Source organism: Simochromis diagramma, unplaced genomic scaffold, assembly GCF_900408965.1.
Source record: "Simochromis diagramma unplaced genomic scaffold, fSimDia1.1 OVJJ01000482.1, whole genome shotgun sequence".
Lineage (NCBI taxonomy): Eukaryota > Metazoa > Chordata > Actinopteri > Cichliformes > Cichlidae > Simochromis > Simochromis diagramma.
In genome coordinates this window covers 317,690-330,851 of record NW_024387303.1, presented here as the reverse complement: position 1 = coordinate 330,851, position 13,162 = coordinate 317,690, and the positions used below count along the sequence as shown (strand labels likewise).

Genomic DNA, 13,162 nt, shown 5'->3' with positions numbered 1-13,162 from the left:
CTGGTCGACTGACTCAGTGAATCAAATGACTCAAAAAATCCGATTCACTTTAGTAAGTGACTCATTAAAATCCGATTCAGTAAAAAGAATCAAATTTACCATCACTATTTTATTATAAGATTTGTTATTAGAGTTGCCAACAGTCCCGTAAAAATGAAATCATCCCGCATTCAGAGAAAATATTACGCGTTTCGTGTTGAGCTGAGAAGGAACACAGTTTGTCCCGGACTTCAGCTACAATGAAAAAAGACATAAATGTATATCTCTGTATTACCAAACATGCCATATTGGCCCAGTTTATTTTTCTTATCATTGCTGTGAGGAGACCATAAATAGCATTTGTATTTTCTGTTGTTCAGTTCATTTGCTGTTATGGATAAAAAGTCTTTTTTTGTGTCAAAATAGCTGATAACTATTCGCTGACAGCTGCCAACATCTGCCAACAAATAATCTATAAAGTTATTCTATACAGTGTGTAACTGTTAATATAGAGCGTTATTAAATTGATTGCTAATGCAATCATACAGCACACTGACTTCTGAGGAAATTTTAAATGGCACTCATGATCAGAAAGGTTGCCGACCCCTGATTTAGACAGTTTGTAAGTCTCAGTGGTGCCGCAGTGTTTGTTCGACTTTGGGACTTGAAGCGAAGTTTGGACCCGGGCCGGAAACGGCTAATGATTTCAGACTTAAATACTGGAAAGGAAGCACTGAAGCTCCTTTCCTTCAGAGGACGCAAACAGCATTCATGTCCTAACTCAGTCACAGCTTTTACCTTCTGTATCATCAGCTCATCACGGCCAAGGAGGTTTTCGCCTCTTCTCCACCGACACTGCGCTAAAGACGCCAACGTCCTGCAACCACAAGGATCTGGTTCTAGACCCAGCACTGGTGGAGAACAGGGATCTGACAGGAGGAGCTGAGTAAATCCAGATTCCTCTGGAAGGAGATAAGCCCAGATTAAAACTCTGCTGAAGCTTCCAAAATAAGACTAAAATTTAAACTTCCCTCTCTGAAGTCATGCGATTCAAACAGATATCAGCTGAGGATTATTTGATCACCGCTGTTTGATCAATATAGGAAGGTTGATTAGTTATAATAATGTGAAAAAATGGATTCTTCCTGTCCCAGCTTTTCACAATAAAATCCCAAACTAACAGCGAAGAACCTTGTAAAAAAATAACAGAAGGATGTTATCTGCTGCAGAGTGTAGACTGAAATAAAAATCTTATTCTACTCGTTATAAAATAGAAGATTTATATCCATGAATATAAAATAAAATATATTTTTTATTCATTAATCTAAAGATATTCTGCCCATAAGAATATGATGCTAGTGAGACAGAAGATTATAGTTTCCTTATTAAATTAACATTTTAAACTCAGATCAGTTTAATAAAGTAACACTGTGAGGAATGAAACTGGTTTAATGATTTATCAATAATATTTGAATCATTTCTGATCAGTGGTCTGATTTAGTGACTTTTACAAAATAACTAAATTACATGTAAATAATTCATATAAAAGTTTTATAATAACTGTTACTGTCAGTGAGATCAGAGCAAGCGTGTGATGTTTGTAAAGAGCATGTGACCTTAGTTCAAACCTGGACCTCAGAATGATCAACAGGATATTGATTACTCTGGTCTGAAGCTCAGGTATGAGGAAGAAGAAACCTCATCTGTGCGAGCACTCTTCCTGCCTGTGAGATGTTCCCCCTCAGCATCACTGGGACTCAAACCCACCATCTCCTGTTTACCACCTGCAGCTCACACCTGTAGCAGGCGAAGAGGAGTCTTGCTGGGCATCGGACAGAACGCAGGTTTAAGGAGCTCTGCGTGTCTGAAGAGCGGTTTTGTTCCTGCTCGGTGTTGTTAATCGATCCGTGGTTGTCTCAAAGCAGCCGGCTGAATTCACTGTTGTCTACCAAGGTTTCAGGTCAACCCCCCACCCCCATTAAGCCCACACTGAACTGCACGTGCTTTTACCTTTGTCCTTATCCAAAGGTCAAAGGTCAGACACTTTCTGTTACAGAGTTATTTCAGGATTTTATGAGAAATTTGTAGGACTTTTGATCACTTACACTGTTATCCTGACATGTGTTTGTGTGTGTCTGTGTGCCATGTTTAGATTGTTGTGAGGACCAGAAATTGGAACACTACTATGCTTGTGGGGACCAAGAGGCCTTATGGGGACAAAGTGCCCGACCCCACAAGTTTCAAGACATTTTTGAGACTCAGAATGTGGTTTTAGCATCACAGTTAGATTGTGGTTAGGTGTGTGTGTTTTGGTAGCTGTGTGTGTGTGTTTAGTTGCAGTGTGTCTCGGCGTCTGGCGGGGAGAGGCCCCGGCTGTCCCAAGCTCCAGAGGCCGCGCATGCGCCGTGTGGCGGGCTTTCCACATCGAGGCTGTGAAGTGTCGGAAGTTTATCGGAGTGAGGCCGAACAGAGGACGCTGTGAGTAAACCAAAGAGTGTTTTAAAGGCGAAAAAAGTGTGTGAGGACGCGAAGGGGAAGTCTGCAGAGTACCCCGAAGGCCCGTCGATGGGTTTGAGCCGCTTCCCGCTGGTTAATCGGCGCAGACAGCAGCGTTAGCGGCGGCTGGAAGAAGTTGTAATTGTTTTTTGGCGCTCAGCGGCGAAGAGGAAAGATGGAGGATCTGCGGCTGTAGCCGCGGCTAACGCTAGCTGCCCCAGCGTCTTCTCGGCCCCAATCCGAGCTGCCGAGCGGCCCCAAGGGCGTCCCGCGGTTTGGATGCTCCCATCGGACACGGCGAAGTAGCCCCGTAAGTATGTTTCTTTGTCCCGGGCTGTTTGTTTGGGTGTTTGTGGGAACGAGCGGGCGGAATGCGTCGGTTTGTAGCCCCGAGCTAATTAGCTGAAATCACGGTTAGCTTATTGAGCTTAGCTCCGTGCTGCTAGCTGCCATTACACCCACACACCGAAGTTTGTCAGCCCAACAAAGTTCACCGAGAGCGGGGCGAGAGTGGTGCGGCCTCGCGGGGAGAGGCTGTGACCCAGAGAGAAAGAAACACGGGCCATTATCTCACACACACTGTGGTAAAGTAATAAGTCAGTGTTTTCAGCCTCCCCCCACACCGCACGCACGCACGCACGCACACGCATTCTGAGTGAGTGATTCAAAACAAGGAAGGACAGAAACACAAAGATCAGGCTGCTTTCATTCAGTCAGTGATCGATTAATCAATCGGTGCCAGTTTCATCTTATCATCTGTCAGTTATTTTATTGATTAATCAGTCAGCTGCTCCAGAGACCGTCCTTCAAAAATCAGTGTGCTCTATAAGGGAACCGTTCAAACTCTTCTGGCAGGAAATTATCTTCGTTATTTATTGATAAACAGTCTAATAATTATCTGAACGACTAAGTCAAAGGATCTGTGGGGGTTTGGAATATTGATTAGCTGATTATTATAGGTTATTGAGATTTCTTATATGGATCGATCAACTCTGGGATGTTGACATTTACAATCCTCGTTCCTCAGTTTATTTTAGTTTATCTTCCTCATCTATAGCTTAATTTAACATCAAACCCATCAGACTGACACGGTTGGGTGAAATCAGTCAGATCAATATCAGCCAGTCTCAGTATTTTCTAATCAGTAAAAAAAATGTTTGTTTTTTTTTTGTTTTTTTTTTCATGTAAATTCAGACTTCATCCATTTATTGATTACCAATCATTTGTTAATTACCTGATTGGAAGAGAAACAGCTGGCTGATTAATCAGATAATTAGTTGATTAAAGGTTTTTAATGTTTAAATGTTGGGACATGTGGTTGTAAAAAGCTTTGAAGATTGATTGTAGAGTGACAGATTAAAGGAAAAACAGTGTGAGGTCAGGAGACTGTCACCGTGGTTTCCTGCTGTTCACCCCGACTCTTCACCAGACACCATTCAGGAAAACAGGACTTTTACCTGAGAGAACAGGTGAGCTCCGGGTCTGCCCCTGTCCCTACTGCTGTGACGCAGGGTCTGTTTGGATCACAGGTAATTCAGTGAAACGTGAATTAGTGGCCGAGTTTCTTGCCAGGTATAATCTGTTTTTGTGAATGGACTCTGGTGAGACGTTTCATGTCACTTCTACATAAACATGGACGTTATATTTAATCCCACACTGAAGAAAATTAACTGCAGCACAGGAGATGGGAAGAAAAGGTGAATTACAAAAATAAAATAAGAATAGAAAAAAAATAAATCAGTAAATTGGTCCACGGAAAAGGCCAAAATACTAACACGCCTATATGAAGACGGTGTGAACCTCCAACCTTCTGCTTACCCGATGGATCAGTGCTGTGAGATGTTTTGGGCTCGCGTGTTCCCGTCGTCATGTTTAGATTTATTGATAATAACTTGCATTAATGTCTGGATATTGATCAGTCCCCGAATCTGAACCCTGCTTTGGATAAAACTTCAAAACGCCGAAACTCGTTAAAGCACGTTTAACCCACAGAAACTAAACCGAGTCACTCGGACCTTCAAAATAAAAGCATAAAAATCAGCTGTAAAAGTTTGTGATGAGCTCAGATTAGTGTAGATGTTTTTAATCTTCATGTGTCAGATTTTAGATGAAGGCGATGCGGTCATCAAATTTTGCTAATTTTGGGCGACGGTGGGCCAAGCCGTCGCCCGCTGGGTTGACCCAGTGTGACCGCACTGAGGTGGAGCTGATGATTTCAGACACACTTGACTGCTCTGCAGCTGAAAACAATGAAACTAAACCTGGTTATTGATTATTGATGACTGAAGCAGCTAAGGTAAGGCTAGATAAAGTTTATTTTCTTTTCTGAAGCTGGTCAGAGGCTGTTTTAAGATCATTTTCCCTTTTCTTGGACAGTGACACGTATGTGTCAGCTATGCGGCGTTCGGTCGCTGCTTCCACCTGTAAATAAAAATGACGGCTTTATAATCGTTTCCTGTTTGAGTCCAGCGCAAGCGAAGGCGCCGGCTCACGGGGGGGGCGGGGCTGTCTGTCGGGCAAATGATTAAAGTGAGTGAGTAAAGCCTCGAACGCCCTCACACGCTGAAGCTGTAAAATAAGTTTATTTGTTAAACTGAGCTTCACTTGCGTAATCTGGATCTGGCAGTGGTTTCCTGCAGCTCCCAGCGAGTCTGCAGAAAGCACCGTCTCAGGTTTAGAAAACTAAACAGGTGAATTCTGATTATTTTTAATAATCCAGTAAAATCATGAAAATGAATTAAAGAATTCATTTGAATGAAAAGAAGATGGAAACTTTAAAATCCAATCTCATTAAGAGCAACGACCAAAGAGAGTGACGGACCAATGAGAGGCAGCTGTCAGACGTAAACAGTTCAGCCTGGATCATCAGAGCTGCATCATTACAGCAGCAGCAAAAATGATTTCAGGAGTAATGATCGAGATTTCTGTGACGCATGAAAGCGCAGACTGATGCTGTGTTTGAGAGTGTCACAGGATGTGTGATGCACCCTCTGCCAGCACATCAGTGACTGTGTGACGGCTCTGAAAACGAGACGCGCTGCGATCGGTGATTGAGCCGATCGGGGACATTGATCCGAGCATTGAACTATGTTTTAGCCTCTTTAAACAGTTTTTTTGTGGAAGGATGATTTTAGAGTGTTTTTGTCTTTGAGAGTAATCCGGCAGCGGCAGCTTGAAGTGGCGTGCTGCAAGCTGGAGACTGCGTAACAATCCCAAAAGCCAGCTAATGTTTTTTATATTAAAAAACATAAATAATTTGTTTAATTAACAGGAGCACTGTTATGACGAAAGAGAAAAACGGCAGCAGAAAAACAGAAGGGTCAGAGGTCACGGCACCTTATCGTCAGACTGGACAGAAGAAATGAAGAAGGCGTTGAGCAATGGTCACAGGGTCAGGGTATCAAAGCGATCTACATCTGGCGTCCTCGTGAATGCCTGTCGTGTTATTAAGGTGACAGCAACACGAGTGAAGTGTGGTGCAAAATGCCAAACATCAACTTCTTCTTTAACACCAAATGTCACCTGAAAATCATCAGACAAAATAATGCAAAAAACAAACAAACCGAGACTGTTGATGATGCAGAGTGATGTCAGAGGGCAGTGTGATCTTTTATTTTGGTGCACTGAGCCTCGCCTGCTGTTTCTTGTGCAGAGCTGCTGTTCCTGTTTGACCCCTGACGGCTCTGAGGATGGAAGCAGGGCTACCGGAGGCAGGATCTAGGTGAGTCCATCAATCGGGGAGCAGCGTGCGTGCGTCGTCTGGGTGCTGCCATGTTTCCTCACGTGCCTTCTCCTTGCTGCAGACATCAGATGGTGCTCTGAAGAAGCCATGGGTAGCTGCCTAAGCTGTCCAGAGAAAGAGTCGATTCCAGATAATCATCAGAGTAAATTCAAGGTGAGTCCTGCCCCGGCCTGCCTCACCTGTACGCCCACACGTCCCGTCGCTCACTCGTTACTCACAGCCCTGCTGCACACCTGCCGACGTGTCTCCACGTGAGGGTGGCCGATTGGTGAGCAGGTTGGGCCGTGGGCGGAGCCTCAGCTCCCACAGCTGTAACAGCTGTAACATGACTCATTTCATGCTGGGAAATGAGTCATAGATCAGCTGATCTCAGAAAAGGGAGGAGAATCTTCAGGTCACGTGGTTAAAGTTCTCGTCCTCTGATCGCTCAAATCATCAATAATTTATGACCAGCAGGCAGGAGGTGATATCCGCCTCATTGAGAGGGCGCAGGTTCTCCGGGTCACAGTGGTCTTATCCAAATTTTTGAGTGCACTGTCCCTTTAAAGGGGACATGAAACGCTGCACATATAAAGGCTGATTCACGCCACTGAGCGCTGCTCTTACAAACTGACATAGTTGTAACGTCGTGTGGTTGGTTGCAGCTAACAGAATGAAATGTGATGTCACAGATAGAGATGGAACGATACCACTTTTTTATGTCCGATACCGATATCATAAATTTGGATATCTGCCGATACCGATATGAATCCGATATAGTGTTTTTTTTAATCAACAAAACTGTTTTTTTAAATATCTTGCTGCATTTTGTATAAGTTCATACTCAAGTTTAAAACAAAAACTACACTAAAGCTATTCTGTTATACCTGTATGCAAAAAAAAAAAATAGTTCATAGTTCAGCAATACTGATCAATCTAATAAACTTAAACCTACACCATCCTCCCTATTCTGGTATTTTAAAGAGTACTTAGCGTAAATATTAAGCAACCTAACTAATAGGGTTCCAACTCCCAGCAACAACAAAAATAAATAAATAAAAAATAGGGAACCACCCCTCACGCTCCACCTCATGATGCTTAATCGACGTAATCAACCTTAATTTGATGCAGTGTGAAAAAAAATGCACAGAAATCAATTATTTTTCAAGAAATATTAAATAGATTCAACATCTTTCTTCAACAAAATTGCAGACTGCACAGATGGTACCTTCCCAAAGGAAAAAGTACTATAGCTTACTAGGGTGTATATATAGTAGACTTAATAGTCACTATATACAGTAATTGACTTCTATTCCTTTTACATCAAATTAAAACTTTGGGTGTCAGATAATTATTTATTAAAAGCTAGACATTTTAAATGAGAATAAGAAAGAAAAGTATGTCTTTGTGCCCCCTTTTCCCTGTTAATGCCCTATCGGCCCCCCTGGCTAAACTTTGCTAGATCCGCCCCTGCACAGTTACAGCCGTCAGCTGTAGAAAAAGATCCTGGTGTAGAAAGTAATATTAAATACATTCTAACAACAGCTTATCAAGCTTAAACGTGCTGCTGTTGTTCAGCCGCTGGTTTCCTCTTTCTGGTGCAAAGTGGGGCAAAAACAAACAACAGAGACGATCAGCTGATCATTGATCAGTTTCATGATTGAAGTAGCAGCAAGAAGAGACAGTCGCTTGTTAAGCTTAACGCAGGAATGATTTACAAACATTCAGAGATGGACTTACACACTTGCTTTACTTCTCTCGGGATAACTTTGTCGGAGATGAAATGCCGGGTTGCTAGCGAAGCTCCAAATGCTATCCAGACCACCGACAGGTCCCGCATGCCACAGCCGCTCTATCACGTGATGCATACTGCTCCGACGTGCTAACGTTCTGAGGTGAGTTACGGCGTGTTGCAAGTTTTGTGAGGTGCTTTCATGATATTTAATGGATCGGATTACATTTTTTATTTTTCTCCGATACCCGATCCAGTAATTTAGGTCAGTATCGGAGTCACAGAGTGACACCAGCAGTAACTGGGTGATCGTGACGGGCTACGTTTGCTGTCTCACTGCATAGTAAACAAAGATCCGCCATGTGGTGCTTAAATAAAACTTCAGTCTGTAGAGATGTTTGTGATGTAGAAGGTCCTCGGGCTTAAATGAGCAGCTGCAGGGTGCGGAGGCATGACCTCCGTCAGTTTTTAGGTGGCGTTAGATGTTTGTTTGCTTCTGAACACAAGGCCGTGAGAAGTTCACGTCTTGTGTTCAGCATGAAGACAGAGCACGCTCCGTTAAACTCATCCTCAGGATTAAGATTCACTGATTTCTGCAGATGTCTGCTGATGCTAGGTGTGGTGCCGGTAAAGGCGTGAAATGTCAGAGGTCATGACGCTCTTTCTCTCTGCCCGTCAGGTGATCAATGTGGACGACGATGGGAACGAACTGGGCTCGGGAGTGATGGAGCTGACTGACGCCGAGCTCGTCCTCCATACCCATCGCCGCGATGACGTCAGGTGGCCTTATCTGTGCCTGCGCCGCTATGGCTACGACTCTAACCTGTTCTCGTTCGAGAGCGGCCGCCGCTGCCAGACGGGCCAAGGTAAGAATCCGTGTGTGCCAACAGGAAATGAGGTCACCACAGGATCGTGTGTGTGTTGATTAAAGGTGTTTCTTGTTTCTGGTCTCTGCCTTGCTATGATTCACTGTCAGGAGGGGGGGTGTAGGAGGGGCCGTTAGGTCAGGTGGCCTAGTAAGTCTCAGCAGAATGTCCTTTGTCCTGCCCCGCCCCCGATCAGTATTGATCAGCTGTCGGTGAAAGAGCGTGTGGATCAAAACCTGCCTGCAGTGTGTGTGGTGCGTGATCCACCTGGTTTTGGTTCCTGTGAGGAGTCAGCAGAACCACCAAAATGATCCAGACCAATAGAAAACCAGTTGATCTGGATCATTCTGATAGTTGATCAGCAGCTCCTCCCACCGCTCAGTGACCATCGTAGGAACGTCTCTGAGATGTAGGAGGAGCTAAATTTTCACTTCAGTGATTGTAGATCATGTGCATTTTTCTGCAAATGCTCAGTCGCAGCATCACTCATCCAGAGCATGACTCTGGGTCCGCCCACCACAATAGCGTGCTAGTGACATGAGAAAAACTTTCCTCAGCTCTGATTGGCTTGTTTGTTTCCTGCCTGCTGATTGCCTCCTTGGGCAGGAAGCTGTTTGTGTCTTCAGAGATTAGACCCCTCATCTCTCTTCCTGTTTCCTGTGGGTGAGGCTGCAGCTGACAGAGTGCAGCATAGTAACCACAGTAACCAGATTACCTGTTACTGATCTCACCTGTAAGTGTTCTTAATGTTGTTGCTGTTGGTGAACCCTTCACTGTGACTTCACCTGTAAGCTCCACCGCCTTCTGGACTCATCTGAGCTCAGTTTGATTGTCCTGATTCAAACTCAGTGTTCTGTAGTTTAAACCTGGCTGTTTCTACCTGACCAGGTGTGGGTGCTCATTTTAACCTGTGTGTGTGTTTTCAGGCATCTTTGCCTTCAAGTGTGCTCGCGCTGAGGAGATCTTCAACATGCTGCAGGAGGTGATGCACAGCCACAGCATCAGCGTGGTGGAGGAGGCTGTGCTGGAACCCAGCCACCAGGCGGCGCTCACGCCTGCAGGTAAAAACACCTGACAACCGCGGAGTGAAATGTGTGGGGAGGGAAAGAGAGCACCAAATCTCTGTGTTGTGTCGCCCTCTGGTGGCTGTTAGATGAAGTGAAGGTTCATGTCAATTCCTGTTGGAGACCAGGTCAGGTGCTGTCAGGAGGGTGATCAGTGATTGGAGGCTTGAATATCTTAAAGCCTTCAACATGAAATTCAGGTGTTAGTGTATTTTTACTGTGTGACGTTTACAGGTGCAGGTCACATGCTTACTCACTAAACTCCTCCCATCTCTCTTTCCCCTCTGGCTGCAGCTCTCGGCTACTCAGTGCCGTCTGTGCCAAACGGTGTCACGCGGATCCCATCTGTAGGCGAGGCACCATCTCACCCCTCCAGTCGTCACCCGTCTGTGGCGAGCACCCGGCTGCCGTCGGTGGGGGAGGAGTCTACGCACCCTCTGCTGGTGGCCGATGAAGCGGTAAGTCTCACCTGCGATCCTTGCTGTCGGGGGCGGGACATCCTGAGCTCTGTGTGCACTTTCAGCAGCACTGCCCAGTCACGTTTGAGCATGGTTAAAATACACCTGCACAGGAAGTGTTTTGTTCTATGCACAAGCAGAGAACGGCTTCTTCCTGCATCTGCTTTTCACAATAAAAGCCCCAGACTGCTGGTAAACTCTTTCTACCAATATAGTGACCCATTAAACCTGACACAAGTACACCTCAAGCCCCTGAAGGTTTTATCAGATACTGTGATGTTATCATGTTGACCAATAGGCTGAAATGACCCCTCATTAGAAAAGCACTGTGTCAGTTAGTTTCAACACAGTAATGTACAGAAATCGATCAGAAACCTGTCGACCACATCAATCTGTACCTCAGACCTTAGGTAACAGTAGCTCCTGCATTTTAATCAAACACCTGAAGAAAACGTTGAGTTTAACCTGCAGTGCTGACCCATCAGTTTTTAGATCAGGTAGACACAGGTCTGATCTTCACTAGCAGAACATAAAGTCCAGCTGAAGGAATCTGCTACCTGAAAACTCTCCTGAGAGATCACCTGGAGACCACTGATGATTGTACAGGTGTCTCACTCCTCTCACCTGTTAGCTTTACCTGGAGGACTTGGACTGCTCGTCATCTAAATAAATGAGAGATGTGTCACACCTGGACAGTCCGAGGGTTCAGGTGATCGTTTCCAGATGTTTTCCGTGCTCCTGATGTCCCTGAAGCTTTCTGTTACTTTAAAGTTTGTCAGTATGGTGACCTGTAGGTACCTGGGTCTCACCTATCTATCTGTTCACAGGTACACACCTACGTCAACACCACGGGGCTCCTGGAGGAGCAGCCGAGCCCGCTAACTGTCACCACCCCGCTGGAGAGCCCTACCTCTCCACAGTCTCAGTGTCCGCCGACGCCTCCGCCCCCTCCGAGGGTCCGCGGGGAGCCACCGCCACCGACGCCCACCCCAGCAGAGCCACAGGTGTTGCTGGAGCCACAAGGCGTGCGTTTTGTGCTGGGCCCCACGCCTGTTCAGAGGCAGCTGATGGAGCGGCGGCAGAAGGAGCTGAAGGACGCCGCCGAGCACCAAGAGACTAACGGCCACAGCGAGAAGCCCACCGAGCCTGAACCCGCCGCCACGCACTCCAACGGCTCGTCGGCTCCTCGCCGCCACCGCCCGCCCCCCCTCACACCCGACCTGCAGAATGTCAATAACTCGGCCCAGCGGCGCACGGCCCTGCTGGACTATGAGAACCTGCCAGCGCTTCCGCCCGTGTGGGAGGCGAGGAAGCCGAGCTCCGAGGACGAGGAGAAGAGCTGCGGCGGCTCCAAAACGCCGTCGCTCAATGGCTACAACCACCATGCCCACCACCACCTGCACCACTCCTACTCCCACCCGTTGTCCGCTGCGCTCGAGTCCTCGCACAACTACGTCAACACAGAGAACGTCACGGCGCCGCTCAGCGCCCATCGGCCTGACACAGCCCGCCGCCGCGTTGATGGGCCCACCATCTTCAACTTTGACTTCCGCCGGCCGCTGGTGTCGGGCCACAGCGAGCCGCCCAAGACGCTCAACTACATCGAGGTGGAGATGGACGGCGGGGCCGGGAACAAAGGCGCCTCTGACGGGAGCAATCCCCACACGCCGCGCACCCCCTCCTCGCCATTGCCCCCCACCACCCCCACCCGCCGCACCGAACTCTATGCCCTCATCGACATTGAGCGCACCGCTGCCATGTCCAACTTACAGAAGGCGCGGCCACGGGATGACGGCACGTCACGCAAGACGAGACACAACAGCACGGAGCTGCCCACCAAAAGCACGGCGTGACCCCCCCCCCCGTTTTTACTCTGGGCTCCGAGCCGCACACGGACTCCATGAGCCGGACACTTCCTGCAGACAGACTGATGATGACATACCTCTGCTGGAGGCGGCGTGCTGATGATGTAATAGACTTCCTTATATGGTACAAATCAGTATTACTGAACAAAGCATTCCATTTAGCCTTTTATACGAGTCACTACGTGCTGCTGTAAGTCACTTATGTTCTACATGTACAGTAGATGTGCCACAATAAAAGTCTGGTTTTATTTCTACTGCAGAGCCTGTTTGGGGAGGAGTCTGTTTAGCACATTTAAATGTCTGAACTAGTGATGGTAAATGTGATTCTTTTTACTGAATCGAGTTTTAATGAGTCACTCACCAAAGTGAATCGGTTTTTGAGTCATTTGATTCACTGAGTCAGTTGACTATTGTCGTGATGTGAGCTTCTACTCAGGGTTTTTTCTTCCAGTTCAGAGCAGAAATCTTTTTAAGATACTGGATGTTGTGTTTTTCTCCACAATTTTAATTATAAGCTAGATACATTGCTGCTAACAGCAACAGGGATGAGTGAGTGAGTCAGTTGGGCTTGTGAATCATGATTCATGAGTCAGTAAAGTGATTCTCGAGTATTGAACGATTCGTTCATGATTCGCGCATCACTAGTCTGAACTCGGGTTTCTGGTGCAGCAGTGACAGAAAATCTGCAGAGTTTGGCGATGACTGATGAAGGCACCACATGTGACTGAAGTGCAGACTTTCAGCTTTTGCTCAGCAGCTTTAAAGATTTACTTTTTGCTGTCTGTGGGATCTTCAGTGTTAAAAGCAACTCTTACATTTAGACAGTCTGTCCACTTACTTTTGATCCTGTGAGAACAATGTAGTACTTTAATGAAACCCTGCCCTTCAGTCCCATCCTGGTTCTTACAGAGGAAGAACTATGAAACCTGGCCTTTGTCAGCATCACTGCACCTGAGCACACAGGTGTTTTCCTGTATGACC

The 13,162-nt window shown here is 46.3% G+C and overlaps 1 protein-coding gene across 2 annotated transcripts; it reads left to right on the top strand.

Annotated features, from left to right (window-relative positions):
* Positions 1-368: 368 nt before the first annotated feature.
* LOC120716593 (fibroblast growth factor receptor substrate 2-like) lies at positions 369-12,440 on the top strand. 2 transcript variants are annotated; one of them, XM_040004129.1, is made up of 7 exons: positions 369-2,785; positions 6,128-6,196; positions 6,279-6,370; positions 8,608-8,794; positions 9,721-9,855; positions 10,153-10,316; positions 11,144-12,440. In XM_040004129.1, exons 3-7 carry the CDS (start codon positions 6,305-6,307, stop codon positions 12,167-12,169), a joined length of 1,578 nt encoding a protein of 525 aa, XP_039860063.1. In that variant the 5' UTR covers positions 369-2,785; positions 6,128-6,196; positions 6,279-6,304; the 3' UTR covers positions 12,170-12,440. The 2 variants fall into 2 exon arrangements, with proteins under 2 accessions (XP_039860063.1, XP_039860065.1); XM_040004131.1 differs by lacking the exon at positions 369-2,785 and adding an exon at positions 2,793-5,926.
* The last annotated feature ends 722 nt before the right edge of the window (positions 12,441-13,162 follow it).